The sequence below is a fragment of the Onychostoma macrolepis genome, chromosome 13 (assembly GCF_012432095.1).
Source record: "Onychostoma macrolepis isolate SWU-2019 chromosome 13, ASM1243209v1, whole genome shotgun sequence".
NCBI classification, from domain to species: Eukaryota; Metazoa; Chordata; class Actinopteri; order Cypriniformes; family Cyprinidae; genus Onychostoma; species Onychostoma macrolepis.
In genome coordinates this window covers 22797452-22817177 of record NC_081167.1, presented here as the reverse complement: position 1 = coordinate 22817177, position 19726 = coordinate 22797452, and the positions used below count along the sequence as shown (strand labels likewise).

The window sequence follows — 19726 nt, the reverse complement described above, 5'->3', positions numbered from 1 at the left end:
CATCACGGTTTCCACACAAATATGAAGCAGCAATAATAATCAGAAATGTTTCTTGAGCAGCAAATGATATTAGAATTATTTCTGAAGGATCATGTGACACTGAATGATGCTGAAAATTCAACTCTGATCACAGATGCATTTTAGAATATATTAAAATAGAAAATAGTTATTTTAATGGTTATATTTCACAATATTGCTGTTTTTACTGTATTTTTGTTCAAATAAGTGCAGCCTTGGTGAGCATGAGGCTTATTTAAAAAATATTACAAAATCTTAATAACCCCAAACTTGGTTTATGTAATATTTATTTTAAATAGGCTAGTTTATGCAAGTAAATTTATTTAAACTGGTTGTTAAAAGTTCAAATGGATTGTGTTAGGTTCTGTAATTGCTGTTTATAAATCTGTGAGAAAAAAAAATGCTTAAGTTTCATCTTTAGGAGTACAGCAGCCTGGAAGCCTTTTACAAAAATTAACCATGGTTTTATTGCAGTAACCACAGTTTACCACAGTATTTGTAGTAAAACTGCAGTAACCACAAATTTACCGTGGTAATAATAATAATACATTTTAGTACTTATGTAACACCATGATTATTTTTCATGAGGTTACTGCCCCAGTAAAGGGCTAAAATACAATTTTAGCATATTTTATTTCTGACAGTATAAACAAAAAAAAAGGCCTATGAAATGTAAAAACAAAACAAAACATCGCTTTAAAATCTAATATTAAGTGAGTATAATTACTGATTATACTCTTTTAATAATTTAAAAGATCAGTTTAGTTTAGTTTAGTTTAGTTTAGTTTAGTTTAGTTTAGTTTAGTTTAGTTTAGTTTAGTTTAGGTATCGGTATCGGTATCGGTATCGATATCGACGATACTAGGCTTGAAAATATCGGTATCGGATCGAAAATAAAATAAGAGGTATCGCCCATCTCTACTCATTAAAACACGGCCCCACATGTCTACGTCACGATGTGGAAATATTTGCGTAATGCCACCCCAAATGTTCACACAAACAAAGAAGGCGTGGTTTCAGTAACCGCAGTAGTGTTGATGCAGCCATGTCAGGGCGACGCTGTGTGTTTCTGTGTGAATGCAAAAGCACTTTATTTGGCCTTCCGAAAAGTAGATGCAGTTAGGAATCATTAAGATTACTTACAACAGAACAGCACGACCCAAATGTTTGAATTTGTGCAACGCATTTTATGGACGACGTGAACCTAGGAGAGTACAAGGCTGGCTGTGCGAAAGCCATTTCTAAAAAAAAATGGGTCAATTCTTACTTTGCTATGACAATCTGGCGCTTCTGAATCAGCGACTGTAAGTATGTTTTGTTAATAGTTTAAGTATTTGCTATTGACTGTTCAAATGCAGAGTTATGTGCAGTGTAGAGTATCGCGTCATGTGTGTGGGTGTGCACGTGTGTGAGAGAGAGACAGGGTCACTCACATCACAGTGGAGTCAGCTGTCTTAACCGCGGCTTGTGTGCAAATACATACGAGCATCATCACTGTGTCTGTCACGCAACTCTGTTCCCCTTTCGGCTTGAACTGATGGTAAAACTAAGGACATTATTAACTGTCATTACATTTAATTTGGAAGCTGAAGCTCGCATTTATGGAAAGGGACATTACATTTCCGACATGTGCTTGTGGTGTTTGGCCAATCATAATGCACTGGGTCAGTTGGCCAATCAGAGCAGACTGTGCTTGTCGGAAGGAGGGGCTTTGTAGAAAACGACTTGTTTGAGAGGCGGGGCATAGAGGAACTACAATAATGTACAGAATTTTAAAAAATAATGTGGTTTTTGAACATTAAAGCATGTCAACATATTCTGTTACACCAAATACACAAAATAATGACCTTTTAAAATAGCATCATATGACCCCTTTAAAATATATTCAAATAGAAAACAATCGTTTTAAAATGTAAAAATATTATACAAAATTACTGTTTTTACTGTATATTGGTCAAAAAATGGTGAACAACTTCTTTCCAAAACATGAAATCGTATTACAGACCCCAAACTTTTGAACATCAGTGTAAATTCTGACCGTTATAGTTCTTGAAATGTAACATATTATGGAAAAACTGGATTTTGCTTGCTCTTTTTAAATATATAATGGCTCACTGTACTCTAAATTTAGAAATGAAAGCTTTCTCCCCAGTCCACCAAAACCGTTTGTAGAAATTAAGCCTCAAAAACAGGTCATTCAGAAATCAATAAGTTAGTAACATTAATAAGATTTACAATGCCTGTTTAGTATTCAGCAACTAGGTGGGGGTGTGGTTGCTCAGATTGAGGAGGTAACTAATCAATAATAGAAATCGTTTACATATCTTCAATGCAGTGTAGCTAGGACAACCCTTTGCATTTCCAGGGACCATATAACATTTTAAATGAGTTATTAATATTGAAAGGATTATAAGAATCCAGTTAAAATATTCTGTTTCATTTCTTTTCCTCTCTCTATCTCAGGGACGTACTGCCAGCAGAGGGAGGTGGAGGCGATAACAGAGGGAGTTGAAGAAGATGAAAGCTGTTGTTGCTGTGAGCCTGGTCACCTCCCCCATCTGCTGTCCTTTAATGCTGCGTTCGGGCAGCGCTGGTTGGCCTGGGAGGTTCTGGTCACTAAATACGCCCTGGAGGGCTACAGCATCACCGATAACAGTGCCGCGTCTATGCTGCAGGTGTTTGATCTGCGGCGAATCCTCACCACCTACTATGTTAAGGTCAGCAGAAAAATCTTCCAATCCTGTTCCAAACTGCTCTTTTGATAATTGGCTAGGTGAGATTTAAAAAAAATAAAAAATAATAATGTCTTGAATTTTTGAAAATGCTTTTATATGTGTGTTTATGTTTGTAGGGCATCGTTTACTATGTCATTGCATCTCCTAAACTGGAGGAGTGGCTGGCGAATGAAGCCCTTCTGGAGGGCTTGAAGAGCTGCGGAGAACGAAATTATGTTGACCTAGATCCCACGTTTAACCCCAATATTGATGAAGACTATGACCACAGACTGGCTGGAATCTCCAGAGACAGTTTCTGCTCTGTCTACCTCAGCTGGATCCAGTACTGCAACTCACGGAGAGAGAAGGTAAACTCATGCTCAGCCACACAACATGTCTGATGAATATGTTAAAACTGATGAGTGCAAAATTAATCTAAGCTACCATTTAGAAATTTGGGGTCAGTATGATTTTTTTAAAAATGTTTTTTAACAAAAATATTTTTTGTACTCAAGACTGCATTTATGTGATAAAAAAGTACAGTACAAACAGTAATACTGTACAATATTATTGCAATTTAAAGTGTCTGTTTTCTATTTCAATATAATTTAAAATGTAATTTATTCCTGTGATCCAAAGCTGAATTTTCAGCATCATTACTGCAGTCTTCAGTGTCACATTATCCTTCAGAAATAATTCTAAAATGCTGATTTGGAGCTCAAGAAACATTTAATTTGTGCTGCTTAATATTTTTTGTGGAAACCATGGTACGTTTTTAAGGATTTTTAGGATTTTTTTTTTCATTAGAAAGTTCGAAAGAACAGCATTTAATTGTCTTTTTTATAAGTAGTAGTAGTAGTTTTGAAAAAAAAAAAAAAGTCTCCTGTCATTTAATGCATTCTTGCTGTATAAAAGTATTAATTTCTTTGAGAAGCTGTAGTGTTTGTAAACAAACTTTTTACCTTCCTGCCATCTCATTCTCTATTTCTTTCAGCCACTGGACAGTGAGAAAGACTCTGCGTTGGTTTTACTGTGTTACGGTCTGTGTGTTTTGGGAAGAAGAGCCCTGGGAACTGCATCTCACCATATGTCCAGGTGGGGGAGCAAAATCCTTTACTCTGATGGAGTTTTCCAATGAAGCTTGTTAAGAAGACATTTTATGCGATTGGTTTGTTCTGATGGTGTGTGTTTGTGTTACAGTAATCTGGAGTCTTTCCTATATGGGCTGCATGCCTTGTTTAAGGGAGATTTCCGGATCTCATCTGTAAGAGACGAATGGATCTTTACTGACATGGAACTGCTGAGGAAGGTGGTTGTCCCTGGAATTCGCATGTCACTTAAACTGCACCAGGTGGGTGTGAGACTTAATGTCATCTGTTCTCTGTCACATCAAATGTGACTTATATTATTTTATGCTTTTTGGGTATATTTTAACCAGATTTAAACTCTCTCTGCAGGATCACTTCACCTCCCCTGATGAGTATGAGGAATCATCTGTGTTGTTTGAGGCGATTTCTTCGCACGAGCAGACACTGGTGATTGCTCACGAGGGTGACCCGGCCTGGCGCAGCGCTGTCCTGTCCAACTCTCCTTCTCTGCTCGCCCTCAGACATGTATTGGACGAAGGCACCAACGAATACAAGATCATCATGCTTAACAGACGCTACCTCAGCTTCAGGGTAATAAAGGTGAGTGAGGACAAAAAGACAGGATCAATTGGAAGAAAGCAGACTGACAGGGAAAAGACAACTTATTTTATTAGCATATAAATGATTTTCCATGTGTGCACGTTCTTAGGTGAATAAGGAGTGTGTGCGCGGCCTGTGGGCAGGACAGCAGCAGGAATTGGTGTTTTTGCGGAACCGAAACCCGGAGCGTGGAAGCATCCAGAATGCCAAGCAAGCACTACGCAATATGATCAACTCTTCATGCGACCAGCCAATCGGATATCCCATCTATGTCTCGCCCCTGACAACATCTTATTGTAATACACACCCCCAGCTGGGACACATACTGGGAGGACCAATCAGCATCGCCAACATACGAAACTTTATCGTCAACACGTGGCAAAGGTTTGTGTGTGTGTGTGGTTGAATGAACGAGAATGGACATTTACATTTACATTTATGCATTTGGCAGACGCTTTTATCCAAAGCGACTTACATTGCATTCAAGTTACAGTTTTTACATTTTATCAGCTCTTGCTTTCCCTGGGAATCGAACCCATGATCTTGGCGTTGCTAGCGCCATGCTCTACTATTTGAGCTACAGGAAAGCTGGACATGTTATGATTGTCATACTAACAGAACTTTTCTCTTTCACTGCAGACTGCGTAAGGGTTGTGGCGCTGGCTGTAACAGTGGCGGGAATGTTGAAGATTGTGATGCGGGTGGCTTGTCGTGTGGCAGTGGGAATTCTGGGAATTCTGGGACAGCAGCGAGTGATTCCCAACACAGCTCAGGACCCACAGTGCTGCACGCTTACACGCCTCATTCTCTGGGTAAACACACCATCAGTGCTTAGACATCACTTACTGCTTGAACACACACACACACGTTTACTGTGTAATTTCCATATAAATATGATGTATTTTGTATTTTAATGAGGCCTTACCTGGTTAATATTTGCACTTTATCAGAGTTTTTAGGTTTAACATGACTCTTTATAGGTATAATATATGTTTATTGCCAAATTCTCAGCAAAAGTGGAACAAAACTAGAAAAGTTAATCAAAACAAGCATTGCATGTTGGCGTGACAAAGTGTTGTGAAAAGTTGAAAGATTGTGAAGTTTATTTAGGCCTAATTTAAATCTTGTTGGACAGACATGTAGACAGATGGATGGATGGGTAAAAAGATAGATAAATGGATGGATGAATGGATGGATAAAGTAGACAGTCGGATGGATGGCTAGACAGACTGATTGATAGATGAATGGACGGATAGATGGATGGACTGATGGATGGATAAAAAGATAAATGGACTGAAGGATAGAATGATGAATGGATAAATAATAAATAAATAAATAAATAATATAGATAAATGGATGGATGATAGATAAAAAGACAGATGGATGGATAGAATAAAAAGATAAATTGATGGATGTGTGGATGGATGGATAGATGTATGATAGATAGAATAAAAAGATAAATAGATGGATGACAGATTAAAAGATCGATAAGCAGAGGGATGTATGGATGGACTGATGGATAGATAAATAGATTAATGGAGAGATGGATGGATGGATAAAAATGTAGTTAAACAGATGAAAGGATGTATAGATTAAAAGATAGATGAATGGATTGAAAAATAGATAAAAAGAGAGATGGATGATAGATTTGAAAAATAGATACATGGATGGACAGATAAAATGGATGGATAGGTGAACAAATGAATAGATAAAAAGAGATTAACAATGGATAGATAAAAAACAGATAAACAGATGGATGGATAAGGAGGAGGAGGTGACTTGTGGCCAAGTATGGTGACCCATACTTTGAATTTGTGCTCTGCATTTAACCCATCCAAGTGCGCACACAGCAGTGAACAAACACACACACCGTGAACACACACCCGGAGCAGTGGGCAGCCAATTCTGCGGTGCCCAGGGAGCAGTTGGGGGTTCGGTGCCTTGCTCAAGGGTCTCACCTCAGTCGTGGAATTGAGGGTGGAGAGAGTGCTGGATATTCACTCCCCCCACCGACAATCGCTGCCGGACCTGAGACTCGAACCCGAAGTAAACTGAAGGATATATAGTTAGATGAACAGATGGATATGGATAGATAAAAACAGATAAATGAATGGATGAATTGATGAACATATAGATAGATGAATGGATAGATAGATAGATAGATAGAAAGATGGATAAATAGATGGATAAATAATGAATGGATAGATAGATAGATAGATAGATAAAAAGTAATCTAGTCTCTCTCTGTCTCTTCAGGTACAAGTCAGAGTTCTCAGTCAGTGCAGTCTGGTTTGGTTCGTCAGTCTCCTGCTCGTGCGTCTGTCATCAGTCAGTCATCCTCGTATCGTCACAGCAGCAGCCGCCAGTCTTCACTCCGCACGTCTGTGACGGGTCTGGAGCCCTGCAGACGTTCCTCCAGCAGCCAGCTCTCTCTCCGTACTCTGCCCACTTCCCTCCAGCTCCGGCTGGGCACCAACGCGTCAGCCGCCATCCCCGACCCACCCGGCCCCTCCAGCTCCCTCTCAGCCCACTCCATCCCGCCCTGCAAACGACACGCCCACACGCTTGCCAGCCTGCTGGGAAACGAAGCCTTAGGGCTGGGGACGGACAACCATCCTCACCCCCACCATCATCTTCACTACATCCACCATCATCATCACAATCCCTCGCTGTCCTGTCTGAGAAGGGACGACATTTCCTACAGAGTGCAGGCGAGTGTCTGGCTTTCTCGTATTTGAATCTTAATTGTGTGAAATTTGTTGTAATAATGAAGCATATGCATGTTTTGTGTGTAGATTGTGGATGTGAGTCAGGTGTTGGATGTAATGAATCATCCCAAGAGGAAGGAGCTGGTGTGGCCAGATGAGAGCATGAGACTGAGATCTGGACGCAACTTTTGGAGGGACTGGAGTCCCCTAGAAGGCATGGAGGGTCACGTGAGTACATCACACACCAGTGTTGTTATTGATAACTGACACTTTTAAAAAATCATTTTTGTAATTGAAATAAAATATAAATATCAAATGAAAACCTAAAAAAGATCAAATTATAAATGTTGTCTTGACATCTAACTAAAATAAGTTAAATATTATAAAGTTATAAATTACTAAGAATTAAAAATAAATTAAAGCTAAATACAAATTTAAAAAAAAAAAACTAAAACAACACAGTCCCCATAGAGTAGACAAATGTAATATACAGTATCTCACAGAAGTGAGTACTCCTCTCACATTTTTGTAAATATTTTATTATATCTTTTCATGTGACAACACTGAAGAAATTACATGCTGTTTAATTGCTGTCCCCTCAAAATAACTCAACACACAGCCATTAATGTCTAAACCGCTGGCCACAAAAGTGAGTACACCCCTAAGTAAAAAAATGTCCAAACTGGTCCCAATTAGCCATTTTATCTCCCCGGTGTCACGTGACTCGTTAGTGTTACAAGGCCAAGCATACTTCTTGACACTCCAGGTAGGTTGCAGTTGTGGAATATGGCAGCACTGGAGGATAATGGGTTCCTGGTAGCTTCATGTTTGATTCTTCTCAAATCTTTGGCAGTTAATTTGCGTCTTTTCTTCTCGACACGTTTCTTGCGACGCTGTTGACTATTTGCTACAAAATGTTTGATGGTTCTGTGATCACGCCCCAATATCTTAGATATTTCAAGAGTGCTGCATCCCTGTGAAAGACTTTTTACAATTTTTGACTTTTCAGAGTCAGTTTAATCTCTTTTTTGGCCCATTTTTCTTGAGGAGAAGAATCTGCCTAATAATTATGCACACCTTGATATAGAGTGTTGATCTCCTTAGACCACACCCTCCCTCGTTACACAAATACACATCACCTGATATGCATTAAATCCAATAAGCATTCAAGTTTATAATGATGATATGGTCAAAATAATCACTTGCCTAATAATTGTGCACACAGTGTATGTATATATATATATATATATATATATATATATATATATATATACACACACATACATACATACATACATATACACAAAGCTGGATAGTAACTGATTACATGTAATCTGGATTACGTAATCAGATTCCAAAAATTAAAGTACTTTTAATCAGAGTAAGTTACATTTTAAAATACTCGTAATCAGACTACAGTTATTTTTTTATGGATTACATGATTACATATTATTCACAAAATAGCAATAAATCATTCATAAATCATTGATTCTCCCTAATTGCTCTTTTTCATCTTTTAAATTTTCCTTTATAAAATAGCCTAACGATTATATATGTATATATAGTCCAGTTTTGTGGACATTCACACAAAGATCAGTCATTAGTCAGGTGGCGACAGCATTTGAACACTGGATTTACAAAAATCATTTCAGGTTTAAAAAGGGTTTCAACATTGCATCAACTAGGCTACTGATGAACACATTAATTTTTACAAAAATGTGAGGGGTGTACTCACTTCTGTGAGATACTGTATGTACATATATTACAATTCCATATATGAAATGTATTGTCATAGGAAGTTAAAAAGAAATTGGAGCAATTTTATATACATAAATGTGTGTGTGTGTGTGTGTGTGTGTGTGTGTGTATATATATACAATGGGTACGGAAAGTATTCAGACCCCCTTAAATTTTCACTCTTTGTTATATTGCAGCCATTTGCTAAAATCATTTGTTAATTTTTTTTCCTCATTAATGTACACACATCACCCCATATTGACAGAAAAACACAGAATTGTTGACATTTTTGCAGATTTATTAAAAAAGAAAAACTGAAATATCACATGGTCCTAAGTATTCAGACCCTTTGCTCAGTAGAAGCACACTTTTGATCTAATACAGCCATGAGTCTTTTTGGGAAAGATGCAACAAGTTTTCACACCTGGATTTGGGGATCCTCTGCCATTCCTCCTTGCAGATCCTCTCCAGTTCTGTCAGGTTGGATGGTAAACGTTGGTGGACAGCCATTTTTAGGTCTCTCCAGAGATGCTCAATTGGGTTTAAGTCAGGGCTCTGGCTGGGCCATTCAAGAACAGTCACAGAGTTGTTGTGAAGCCACTCCTTCGTTATTTTAGCTGTGTGCTTAGGGTCATTGTCTTGTTGGAAGGTAAACCTTCGGCCCAGTCTGAGGTCCTGAGCACTCTGGAGAAGGTTTTCGTCCAGGATATCCCTGTACTTGGCCGCATTCATCTTTCCCTCGATTGCAACCAGTCGTCCTGTCCCTGCAGCTGAAAAACACCCCCACAGCATGATGCTGCCACCACCATGCTTCACTGTTGGGACTGTATTGGACAGGTGTGGAGCAGTGCCTGGTTTTCTCCACACATACCGCTTAGAATTAAGGCCAAAAAGTTCTATCAGACCAGAGAATCTTATTCAGGTGTTTTTTTAGCAAACTCCATGCGGGCTTTCATGTGTCTTGCACTGAGGAGAGGCTTCCGTCGGGCCACTCTGCCATAAAGCCCCGACTGGTGGAGGGCTGCAGTGATGGTTGACTTTCTACAACTTTCTCCCATCTCCTGACTGCATCTCTGGAGCTCAGCCACAGTGATCTTTGGGTTCTTCTTTACCTCTCTCACCAAGGCTCTTCTCCCCCGATAGCTCAGTTTGGCCGGACGGCCAGCTCTAGGAAGGGTTCTGGTCGTCCCAAACATCTTCCATTTAAGGATTATGGAGGCCACTGTGCTCTTAGGAACCTTAAGTGCAGCAGAATATTTTTTGTAACCTTGGCCAGATCTGTGCCTTGCCACAATTCTGTCTCTGAGCTCTTCAGGCAGTTTCTTTGACCTCATGATTCTCATTTGCTCTGACATGCACTGTGAGCTGTAAGGTCTTATATAGACAGGTGTGTGGCTTTCCTAATCAAGTCCAATCAGTATAATCAAACACAGCTGGACTCAAATGAAGGTGTAGAACCATCTCAAGGATGATCAGAAGAAATGGACAGCACCTGAGTTAAAAATATGAGTGTCACAGCAAAGGGTCTGAATACTTAGGACCATGTGATATTTCAGTTTTTCTTTTTTAATAAATCTGCAAAATGTCAACAATTCTGTGTTTTTCTGTCAATATGGGGTGCTGTGTACATTAATGAGGAAAAAAAAGAACTTAAATGATTTTAGCAAATGGCTGCAATATAACAAAGAGTGAAAAATTTAAGGGTGTCTGAATACTTTCCGTACCCACTGTGTATATATATATATATATAGGTGCATCTCAATAAATTAGAATGTCGTGGAAAAGTTCATTTATTTCAGTAATTCAACTCAAATTGTGAAACTCGTGTGTTAAATAAATTCACTGCACACAGACTGAAGTAATTTAAGTCTTTGGTTCTTTTAATTGTGATGATTTAGGCTCACATTTAACAAAACCCCACCAATTCACAATCTCAACAAATTAGAATACTTCATAAGTCCAATAAAAAAAATTTTTTTAGTGAATTGCTGGCCTTCTGGAAAGTATGTTCATTTACTGTATATGTACTCAATACTTGGTAGGGGCTCCTTTTGCATTAATTATTGCATCAGTTCGGTGTGGCATGGAGGCAATCAGCCTGTGGCACTGCTCAGGTGTAATGGAAGCCCAGGTTGCTTTGATAGTGGCCTTCAGCTCATCTGCATTGTTGGGTCTGGTGTCTCTCATCTTCCTCTTGACAATACCCCATAGATTCTCTATGAGGTTCAGGTCAGGCGAGTTTGCTGGCCAATCAAGCACAGTAAACACCATGGTCATTTAACCAACTTTTGGTACCTTTGGCAGTGTGGGCAGGTGCCAAATCCTGCTGGAAAATGAAATCAGCATCTCCACAAAGCTTGTCAGCAGAAGGAAGCATGAAGTGCTCTAAAATTTCCTGGTAGATGGCTGCGTTGACTGTGGACTTCAGAAAACACAGTGGACCAACATCAGCAGATGACATGGCAGCCCAAATCATCACCGACTGTGGAAACTTCACACTGGACTGTAAGCAACATGGATTCTGTGCCTCTCCACTCTTCCTCCAGACTCTGGGACCTTGATTTCCAAATGAAATGCAAAATTTACTTTCATCTGGAAAGAGGACTTTGGACCACTGAGCAACAGTCCAGTTCTTTTTCTCCACAGCCCAGGTAAGACGCTTCTCTGGTTCAGAAGTGGCTTGGTAGCCCTTTTCCTGAAGACGTTTGAGCGTGGTGACTCTTGATGCACCGACTCCAGCTTCAGTCCACTCCTTGTGAAGCTATCCCAAGTGGTTGAATCAGCTTTGCTTAACAGTATTCTCAAGCTTGCAGCCATCCTTGTTGCTTGTGCACCTTTTCCTACCCAAATTCTTCCTTCCAGTCAACTTTGCATTTAATATGCTTTGATACAGCACTCTGTAAACAGCCACACCTTTCAATAATGACCCTCTGTGAATTACCCTCTTTGTGGAGGGCGTCAATGTTCGTCTTCTGGATCATTGCCAAGTCAGCAGTGTTCCCCATTATTGTGGTTTCAAAGAACAAGAGATACCCGGAATTTATACTGTAGGGATGGTCATTAATTGAAACTCGAATGTAAATATTCTAATATTTTAAGATACTGATTTTTGACTTTCATGAGCTTTAAGCTCTAATCCTCAAAATTAAAACAGAAAAACTTTTGAAATGCTTTACTTTACATGTAATGAATCTAAAATATATGAAAGTTTCACTTTTTGAAATAAGTTACAAGAAAAAATGAACTTTTTCACGACATTCTAATTTATTGAGATGCACCTGTATATATTAGGGCTGTCAAAGTTAGCGCGTTAACGCAAATTCATTTTAACGGCACTCATTTTATTAACCCGCGATTAACGTAGCGCGCATTTTCTGTTGAAGGAATGGAGATGCACAGTGTTGCCAACTTAGCAACTTTGCAGACCCATTTAGCGCCTTTTTCCCCCCTCTTCAAAAAAGACAAATCTTTGGTGTTCGCCCAAACCTTATTTAGTTTCTGAGACTCGCTGGTACTGCTGCGCAAGCACAAGGTCTTGCTGTCCCAGCGCACACACACACCTCTCTCTCTCTCTCGCTCTCTCTCTCTCTGCATTGTTCAGCGAGCCTTAGAGGAGCAGCGCTTTCAGTTAAACAGATATAATGTTGCTTCTCTAATTTTACATGCAAGTATAGCTGAAATCACAGCACAGCTATTGTCATTATCTTGTGTGTATTTGATTTCATCAGATGATGGCTCGATTATCAGGATTTTTGTGCAGATTAACATCTTGGAAAGGAGAACTGGTTATGTAGTTTTAATGGGTCGTGTTTCAGTCACTATTTAATTCCGTTGTCTGACAGCAGAAACAGTGAAAATATATAAATGAAAAACAGTTTTATTGAGAATTTAGCTGCATCAAAATACAGTATGTGGGCACAGAGAGGCAAACAAATGTAATAATAAATAATAAATGTACATTTTGCATGTTCAGAAGAAGTGAGCTGCCCTTTGAAAAAAATCAAATATATTTTGTATTTAAATTAGTGCTGTCAATCGATTAAAAAATTTAATCGCATTAATCACAGTCGTGGACTGTGATTAATCATGATTAATCGCAAATTTAAAATACTAGGATTTACCTGTAAATTTGTTGAATTAAAGAAATGCATGACAAACTAGTTTAAGGAAACAGAACCTTTCACACTTCTGCCAGGTATGAGACATAATCCTTATTATTCTTTTATCATTATTATTTTGTTTTTATTCAGCCATTATCAGCCTTTAAACTGGCAATAAAACGTTTACCAAGCCACATCGCTTCAATCCCAGTATACATTTACCCAACTATTATCAAAAGTGTTTCTAAATAAATACAACAAAACATTTCTTGCGATCTTATGAAGTATTATGACAAAATGCATTATGAAGAAGAATTGGACCTGTTCTGCAGCTGCATTAGAGCTAATATTAGCATCATGCTTCATAAGACAATTTATGAGATTATTACACTTTTACTCAGAACTCACTTCAAACCACCATTGAGTGTTTGTAATAACTTCCTTTTACGATCACATGTGGAATTTGGTCGTTTACTGTTTTTAAAATATGCTATTTATAGCCTTTTATATCGTTGCACAAATTAGCATTTCAGATGTACACAATCTAAAACAAATCACATACAGACCATATCCTATCGAAATCGTGTGTTTATTATCTTATATAATCTATAGTGGCTGTTGTCATGTTTATTTCTGCTGCTCTGCTGAAACTCACGTTGTTTGTGATGTTACAACCGCCTCTCCGTTCTTAAGTTGCCAGGGATACAGTGGGGCAAAAAAGTATTTAGTCAGCCACCAATTGTGCAAGTTCTCCCACTTAAAAAGATGAGAGAGGCCTGTAATTTTAATCATAGGTATACCTCAACTATGAGGGGGAAAAAATCCAGAAAATCACATTGTAGGATTTTTAAAGAATTTATTTGCAAATTATGGTGGAAAATAAGTATTTGGTCAATAACAAAATTTCATCTCAATACTTTGTTATATACCCTTTGTTGGCAATGACAGAGGTCAAACGTTTTCTGTAAGTCTTCACAAGGTTTTCACACACTGTTGCTGGTATTTTGGCCCATTCCTCCATGCAGATCTCCTCTAGAGCAGTAATGTTTTGGGGCTGTCGCTGGGCAACACGGACTTTCAACTCCTCCAAAGATTTTCGATGGGGTTGAGATCTGGAGACTGGCTAGGCCACTCCAGGACCTTGAAATGCTTCTACGAAGCCACTCCTTCGTTGCCGGGCGGTGTGTTTGGGATCATTGTCATGCTGAAAGACCCAGCCACGCTTTCATCTTCAATGCCCTTGCTGATGGAAGGAGGTTTTCACTCAAAATCTCACGATACATGGCCCCATTCATTCTTTCGTTTACACGGATCAGTCGTCCTGGTCCCTTTGCAGAAAAACAGCCCCAAAGCATGATGTTTCCACCCCATGCTTCACAGTAGGTATGGTGTTCTTTGGATGCAACTCAGCATTCTTTCTCCTCCAAACACGACAAGTTGAGTTTTTACCAAAAAGTTCTATTTTATTTCATCTGACCATATGACATTCTCCCAATCCTCTTCTGGATCATCCAAATGCTCTCTAGCAAACTTCAGACGGGCCCGGACATGTACTGGCTTAAGCAGGGGGACACGTCTGGCACTGCAGGATTTGAGGCCTTTGTTACTTTGGTCCCAGCTCTCTGCAGGTCATTCACTAGGTCCCCCCGTGTGGTTCTGGGATTTTTGCTCACAGTTCTTGTGATCATTTTGACCCCACGGGGTGAGATCTTGCGTGGAGCCCCAGATCGAGGGAGATTATCAGTGGTCTTGTATGTCTTCCATTTTCTAATAATTGCTCCCACAGTTGATTTCTTCACACCAAGCTGCTTACCTATTGCAGATTCAGTCTTCCCAGCCTGGTGCAGGTCTACAATTTTGTTTCTGGTGTCCTTTGACAGCTCTTTGGTCTTGGCCATGGTGGAGTTTGGAGTTGGACTGTTTGAGGTTGTGGACAGGTGTCTTTTATACTGATAACAAGTTCAAACAGATGCCATTAATACAGGTAACGAGTGGAGGACAGAGGAGCCTCTTAAAGAAGAAGTTACAGGTCTGTGAGAGCCAGAAATCTTGCTTATTTGTAGGTGACCAAATACTTATTTTACCGAGGAATTTACCAATTAATTCTTTAAAAATCCTACAATGTGATTTTCTGGATTTTTTTCTCATTTTGTCTCTCATAGTTGAGGTATACCTATGATGAAAATTACAGGCCTCTCTCATCTTTTTAAGTGGGAGAACTTGCACAATTGGTGGCTGACTAAATACTTTTTTGCCCCACTGTACATTCCAAGTATAATACACATTAGTAAAAGAATCTTTTAAATTTTCAATTTGTCTATATACACTTTGGGTACATAATGTACACGCAGTACATTATAAAAGTAGCCCAAAACGGCTCTGTAATTTTTCCCGCGACTGTATTTTCAAAATAGCTCACTTGTGCCGTTACCCTGGCAACACTGGTTCGCTGTACTCTCGTCACACAATGATAGATCCCATCATCGCAGCGCGGAAGGTTAAGAAGTTGGGGTCAAACCTTATCAAGCGATTAATTTGCGTTAAAAAAATATTAACGCGTTAAAATTTTTTGATCGCATGCGTTAACGCATTAACGTTGACACTCCTAATTTAAATACATTTAATCTTAATATTTTTGTATTTTCAAAATACATAAAATACTTTTTGCCAATCAACCTCTTTATTAGACTGCTGATTTCCTGTATCAACTAGTTCAAACATGTCACTTTCATGCCATGTGAGCTGCAGCTGTATGACTTCACGTGCTATCAAAATTTCCTATTTACAATTTCAGAAGTCCTGATTACAAGCATGCCGCATTCAAGTGCTTTGCTGCTGGAAAGAATAGGAATCGTGGAGGACGCCAGGTCTCCTGGGAAAATCTTATTAAAGCCAAAATCGTAGATATTTAATTTTGAATAAAATGTAGCATCCCATTTGTTGACAACTATATCATCATTCACAGTGCTATCTTTACAGTTAGCTTGTTGATGATTCTGGATTTTCAGTCAAATACATGCTGTTTTGCTGTGTATAAACCATACAAAATTCATGAAATGGTTATTGCACTACTATGTGCATGACTTTAACATTAAAACAAGGTGATCTTGCTTTTGTAGGGGGAAAAAAAGCATACCGGTCTCAGCAGGTAAAAAAGAGCACCAGCAAGGGGAACATAGCATTAGCACTAGTCAGCACACCACAACTATAACCATAACAGCTCAAAAAAATGATGAATGATAAAAACATTGACAGCCAATCGGAATCATATCTGCTTTAAAGAGCTTGAGCATTTAAAGTGACAGATGACACAACTGCATTGTATACTTAGAATACACTAATATAGTTATCTTTACAATTATTATCGTTCTTGGTGTAAACAGGCCTTAATAGTGTTACTTCACTGGATGGCCAATTTCAAATGTATTTTGTGTATTTTCAAAATACAAAAAACTGTATTTGTATTTAAATACATTTTTCCACACAGTATTTTGTATTTGTATTTAAATACATTTTTCCACACAGTATTTTGTATTTTTATTTTAAATACATTTTGATGTATTTGTGCCCATCTCTGAGTATGGATGACATAAATGTTTTTCTTTGAAAAACATCTGTGACCTTTGAACCATGTCTAGTCTTCATGCTCTATATTGACTATGGTTTCAACAATAATAAACATACATTTCCATAAAGCATCCATATTTGTCCATGCCCATGTTGATTAGAGTATCAAAAACTTGAAAAGTATTAATTTAAGGTACATTTAGAACAAATAAAAATGTGTGATTAAGTTGCCATTAATCACGAGTTAACTCATGACAATCATGCGATTAATCGCAATTAAATATTTTAATCAATTGACAGCCCTAAAACATACATACAAAAATCTGTAGTTTATATGTTTTTGTAATAAGTGTTTTAAATGTATTTATTACAAAATTATATATAAACAGATTTTTGTATATATATGTTGTTTTAATAAAGTTGCATATATAAAAAAAAAACACACATTATTGACATATGGTTGCTACATAATACCATAATATTAAGTATCATATTATATTTGTGTATGGGTCACACATATTTGGCTGCATCATCCCCTGGAATGATTTAGGATGTCATTAGATGTCTCTGTAGTTTTCCTGAGCCCATTTTAGTTGGAGATCCACGGGACAGGTGATTTTCAAAATGCATGATCATTGAATAATCTGGTTCTATTTTGATCATTATTTGTTGGTTGAGTCAGATTAACATGTCCACAGTCCATGTCATATTTCACACTGAAATCAAAAGAAAAATAAGAAAATAGATTTTTTTCAAGAATTCAAGCATATTTCTTGACTTTTTAGATATTTTTAAATGACAGTTAAGCATTTAAAAGCGTACAAACGTCTGCTAAATGACAATGTAGATGTACTATTCTAATTTCCTACTGCACACTCTCTCTCCATAGGTGGTTCATCGTTGGGTGCCATGCAGTCGTGATCCGGTTAGTCGGTCTCACATTGATAAGACCATCCTGCTGGTCCAGGTGGATGATAAATTGGTTCCCATTATAGAGACGGGAGTGATTGAACTGGGGGCAGAAGTGTGAGGATGCACTCGTCTAATGTCAGGCCAGAGGAAGAATGAGGCCACACTCACTTCCAGCTGCTGATCAGGGCGCAGGAAGCCAGGGAATCGTGCAAATGGAGAAGATACACACTCACACGAGCTGCAAGAAGCACATTTGCTCAAATCTGGACAGAAAGCTGCCTTGCGCTGTGTTCCTCAGATATGCTGCATGAGAGATCAGCTCCTGTAAACTCTTCTCTCTCCTTTACGAGCAGCTGCGGTTTCGTTCTGTTATTTAGGTTCTATGCATCTCATCAGCTGTCTGTAAACTCATGCAAACTCACAGGGAACACTACAACCGAGCTTGATGTACACGCAGAGAAGAGTTTTTTTTTATTACAGCTATAATTAAGTTTTATTTTGTATTTCTGCCAAATTAAGTCAGGTGCACAGTGCTGCCCTGGACATGCAGTGAATCATGTGACAGACTGTGTTTTACTAGCTGCCAAGACAGATGATCACGGTGAGGATGATGGTGATGATAAAAAGGAAGCAGGTGCTTCTGATACAGAGCATCCTTACTCTTCATCCTCGTTTATTTTGTTGAGGATCCATTTGATAACAGAGAGGTGTTATGAGAAACTTTAACTTGCACTATGATTTGTTTTGTTTTTGATTTGCAGCTGTGCACTACTTTCTAAGATCACACATTATTTATTCCTTCACGGTTTGAATCGCCATGGTTACCGATGCCTTTGGAATGCAAAATGCGAAATCATCGACACATTCGTTTCTGCCGTTTTGACAGTTTTTCTTTAGCTTGAGGACAGAAGTGGTTTTTAACCACATGTAGTTATGTATGAATATATAAATGTGTCTGTAAAAAGATTTGGCTTTGAATATTTATTATTGTATTTACATTTTGTTATATTGTTTTTCATTTACAGGACAAATAAAGACAATGCATAAATATTATTTAGTCCTGCTCCCGAGCGACTGATGGTGTTCTTTTATGAGAAGGATGAATCGAAGTGTATTTAGGGCATGAACTCGTATTCATGTGATTTGGGGACGAAGGTTGCTGCCCTTTCAGATAGCCATGAGACGTCATGAGACGACACAAACCACTGACTGATTAACAAAGAAATGGCTCCATTTGCCAAACACTAATGTTTTTTATACCAATTAAGTGCAGTTATTCATTGCTTTGGCTGTGACCACTGGCATAATCTGTATATCGGTACAATGTCTTTAAGATAAAGAAAAGCACTCAATAAATAAAGCTGATTTCTTAAAATAGAAAAATAAAGAGCTTTTGGGAAAATGTTACATATCACAGTGTGCTAAACCTGTTTAACTGGTGTCCTGTTACACTTAGGTACTCTCATATTGACAGAAGGAAAAATCTGAATTTCCTCAGTAATGTCGTAATATGACACAAACTATAGATAAGTCCTGATTGTGGAGTAGCGTTTTCTTCTTCATAATTACATTTTCTTTATCGGATATTGGTAACATACAATATTTATAACTAAGATGCATTATTTTAAAATATACAGCAACATTAGTTAATAGATATTCAAATAGTTATGAATGTCATGAAGCTTTGATAAATGTTTATATGTTACAAAGTGTGTTTGTTATGGAGGAATGACTTGATTTGAGACATGTATGAAGTGATTTGGTAGTTGTTTGTGTATTTTGGAAGTGTAGTTTACTGCTGTTCCAAGCTGAAATATGGCAAGGAGAGCCGAGTGCAGAATTTAGAAAAAGTGAAAGTATAAAGAAATTGTAATGAAAGTAATTAGAAATTCATGTTCAAATTATTAGCCAGGTTTTGTAAGTAATCCAGCCATTTAGCTTTTCTTGAGCAAAACATGCTACATTATATAATTGTTTTCTTCTGTTCTTGTTAAAATACCTTAGACTATCACGGGGTCTCTGATAATAGGAATCAGAGATCATATATGAAAATCTATTCAAATATTGAGGGGACTTTTTGAGGAAGAAGCTTGCGTGTGAAACAGACATGTACACCTGCAGAAGAATTTACAGTGAATTCTAATATTAGAGGGACGTTTATACTGGTGTAATAAATTAAGATTTGGTGTCAAAGGTTTCACAGTGATCTGTGAGTTCCAGAACCAAGAGGTTTGTGTCATCCAAGTTAAATCAAGCATTATTAAGGATAATTTCAAGTTTTA

The 19726-nt window shown here is 38.1% G+C and overlaps 1 protein-coding gene across 4 annotated transcripts in view; it reads left to right on the top strand.

Moving 5' to 3' along the window:
- pcnx1 (pecanex 1) overlaps positions 1–18497 on the top strand; it is a 43686-nt gene extending 25189 nt beyond the window's left edge. For all 4 annotated transcript variants that reach the window (XM_058795559.1, XM_058795560.1, XM_058795557.1 and 1 more), the window contains 10 exons: positions 2482–2735; positions 2870–3100; positions 3727–3827; positions 3933–4083; positions 4190–4420; positions 4530–4804; positions 5060–5232; positions 6677–7131; positions 7216–7356; positions 17422–18497. In XM_058795559.1, the coding sequence (XP_058651542.1) occupies positions 2482–2735; positions 2870–3100; positions 3727–3827; positions 3933–4083; positions 4190–4420; positions 4530–4804; positions 5060–5232; positions 6677–7131; positions 7216–7356; positions 17422–17562 (2153 nt within the window). In that variant the 3' untranslated portion in view covers positions 17563–18497. The remainder of the gene's footprint in view (positions 1–2481; positions 2736–2869; positions 3101–3726; positions 3828–3932; positions 4084–4189; positions 4421–4529; positions 4805–5059; positions 5233–6676; positions 7132–7215; positions 7357–17421) is intronic.
- Positions 18498–19726: the final 1229 nt, after the last annotated feature.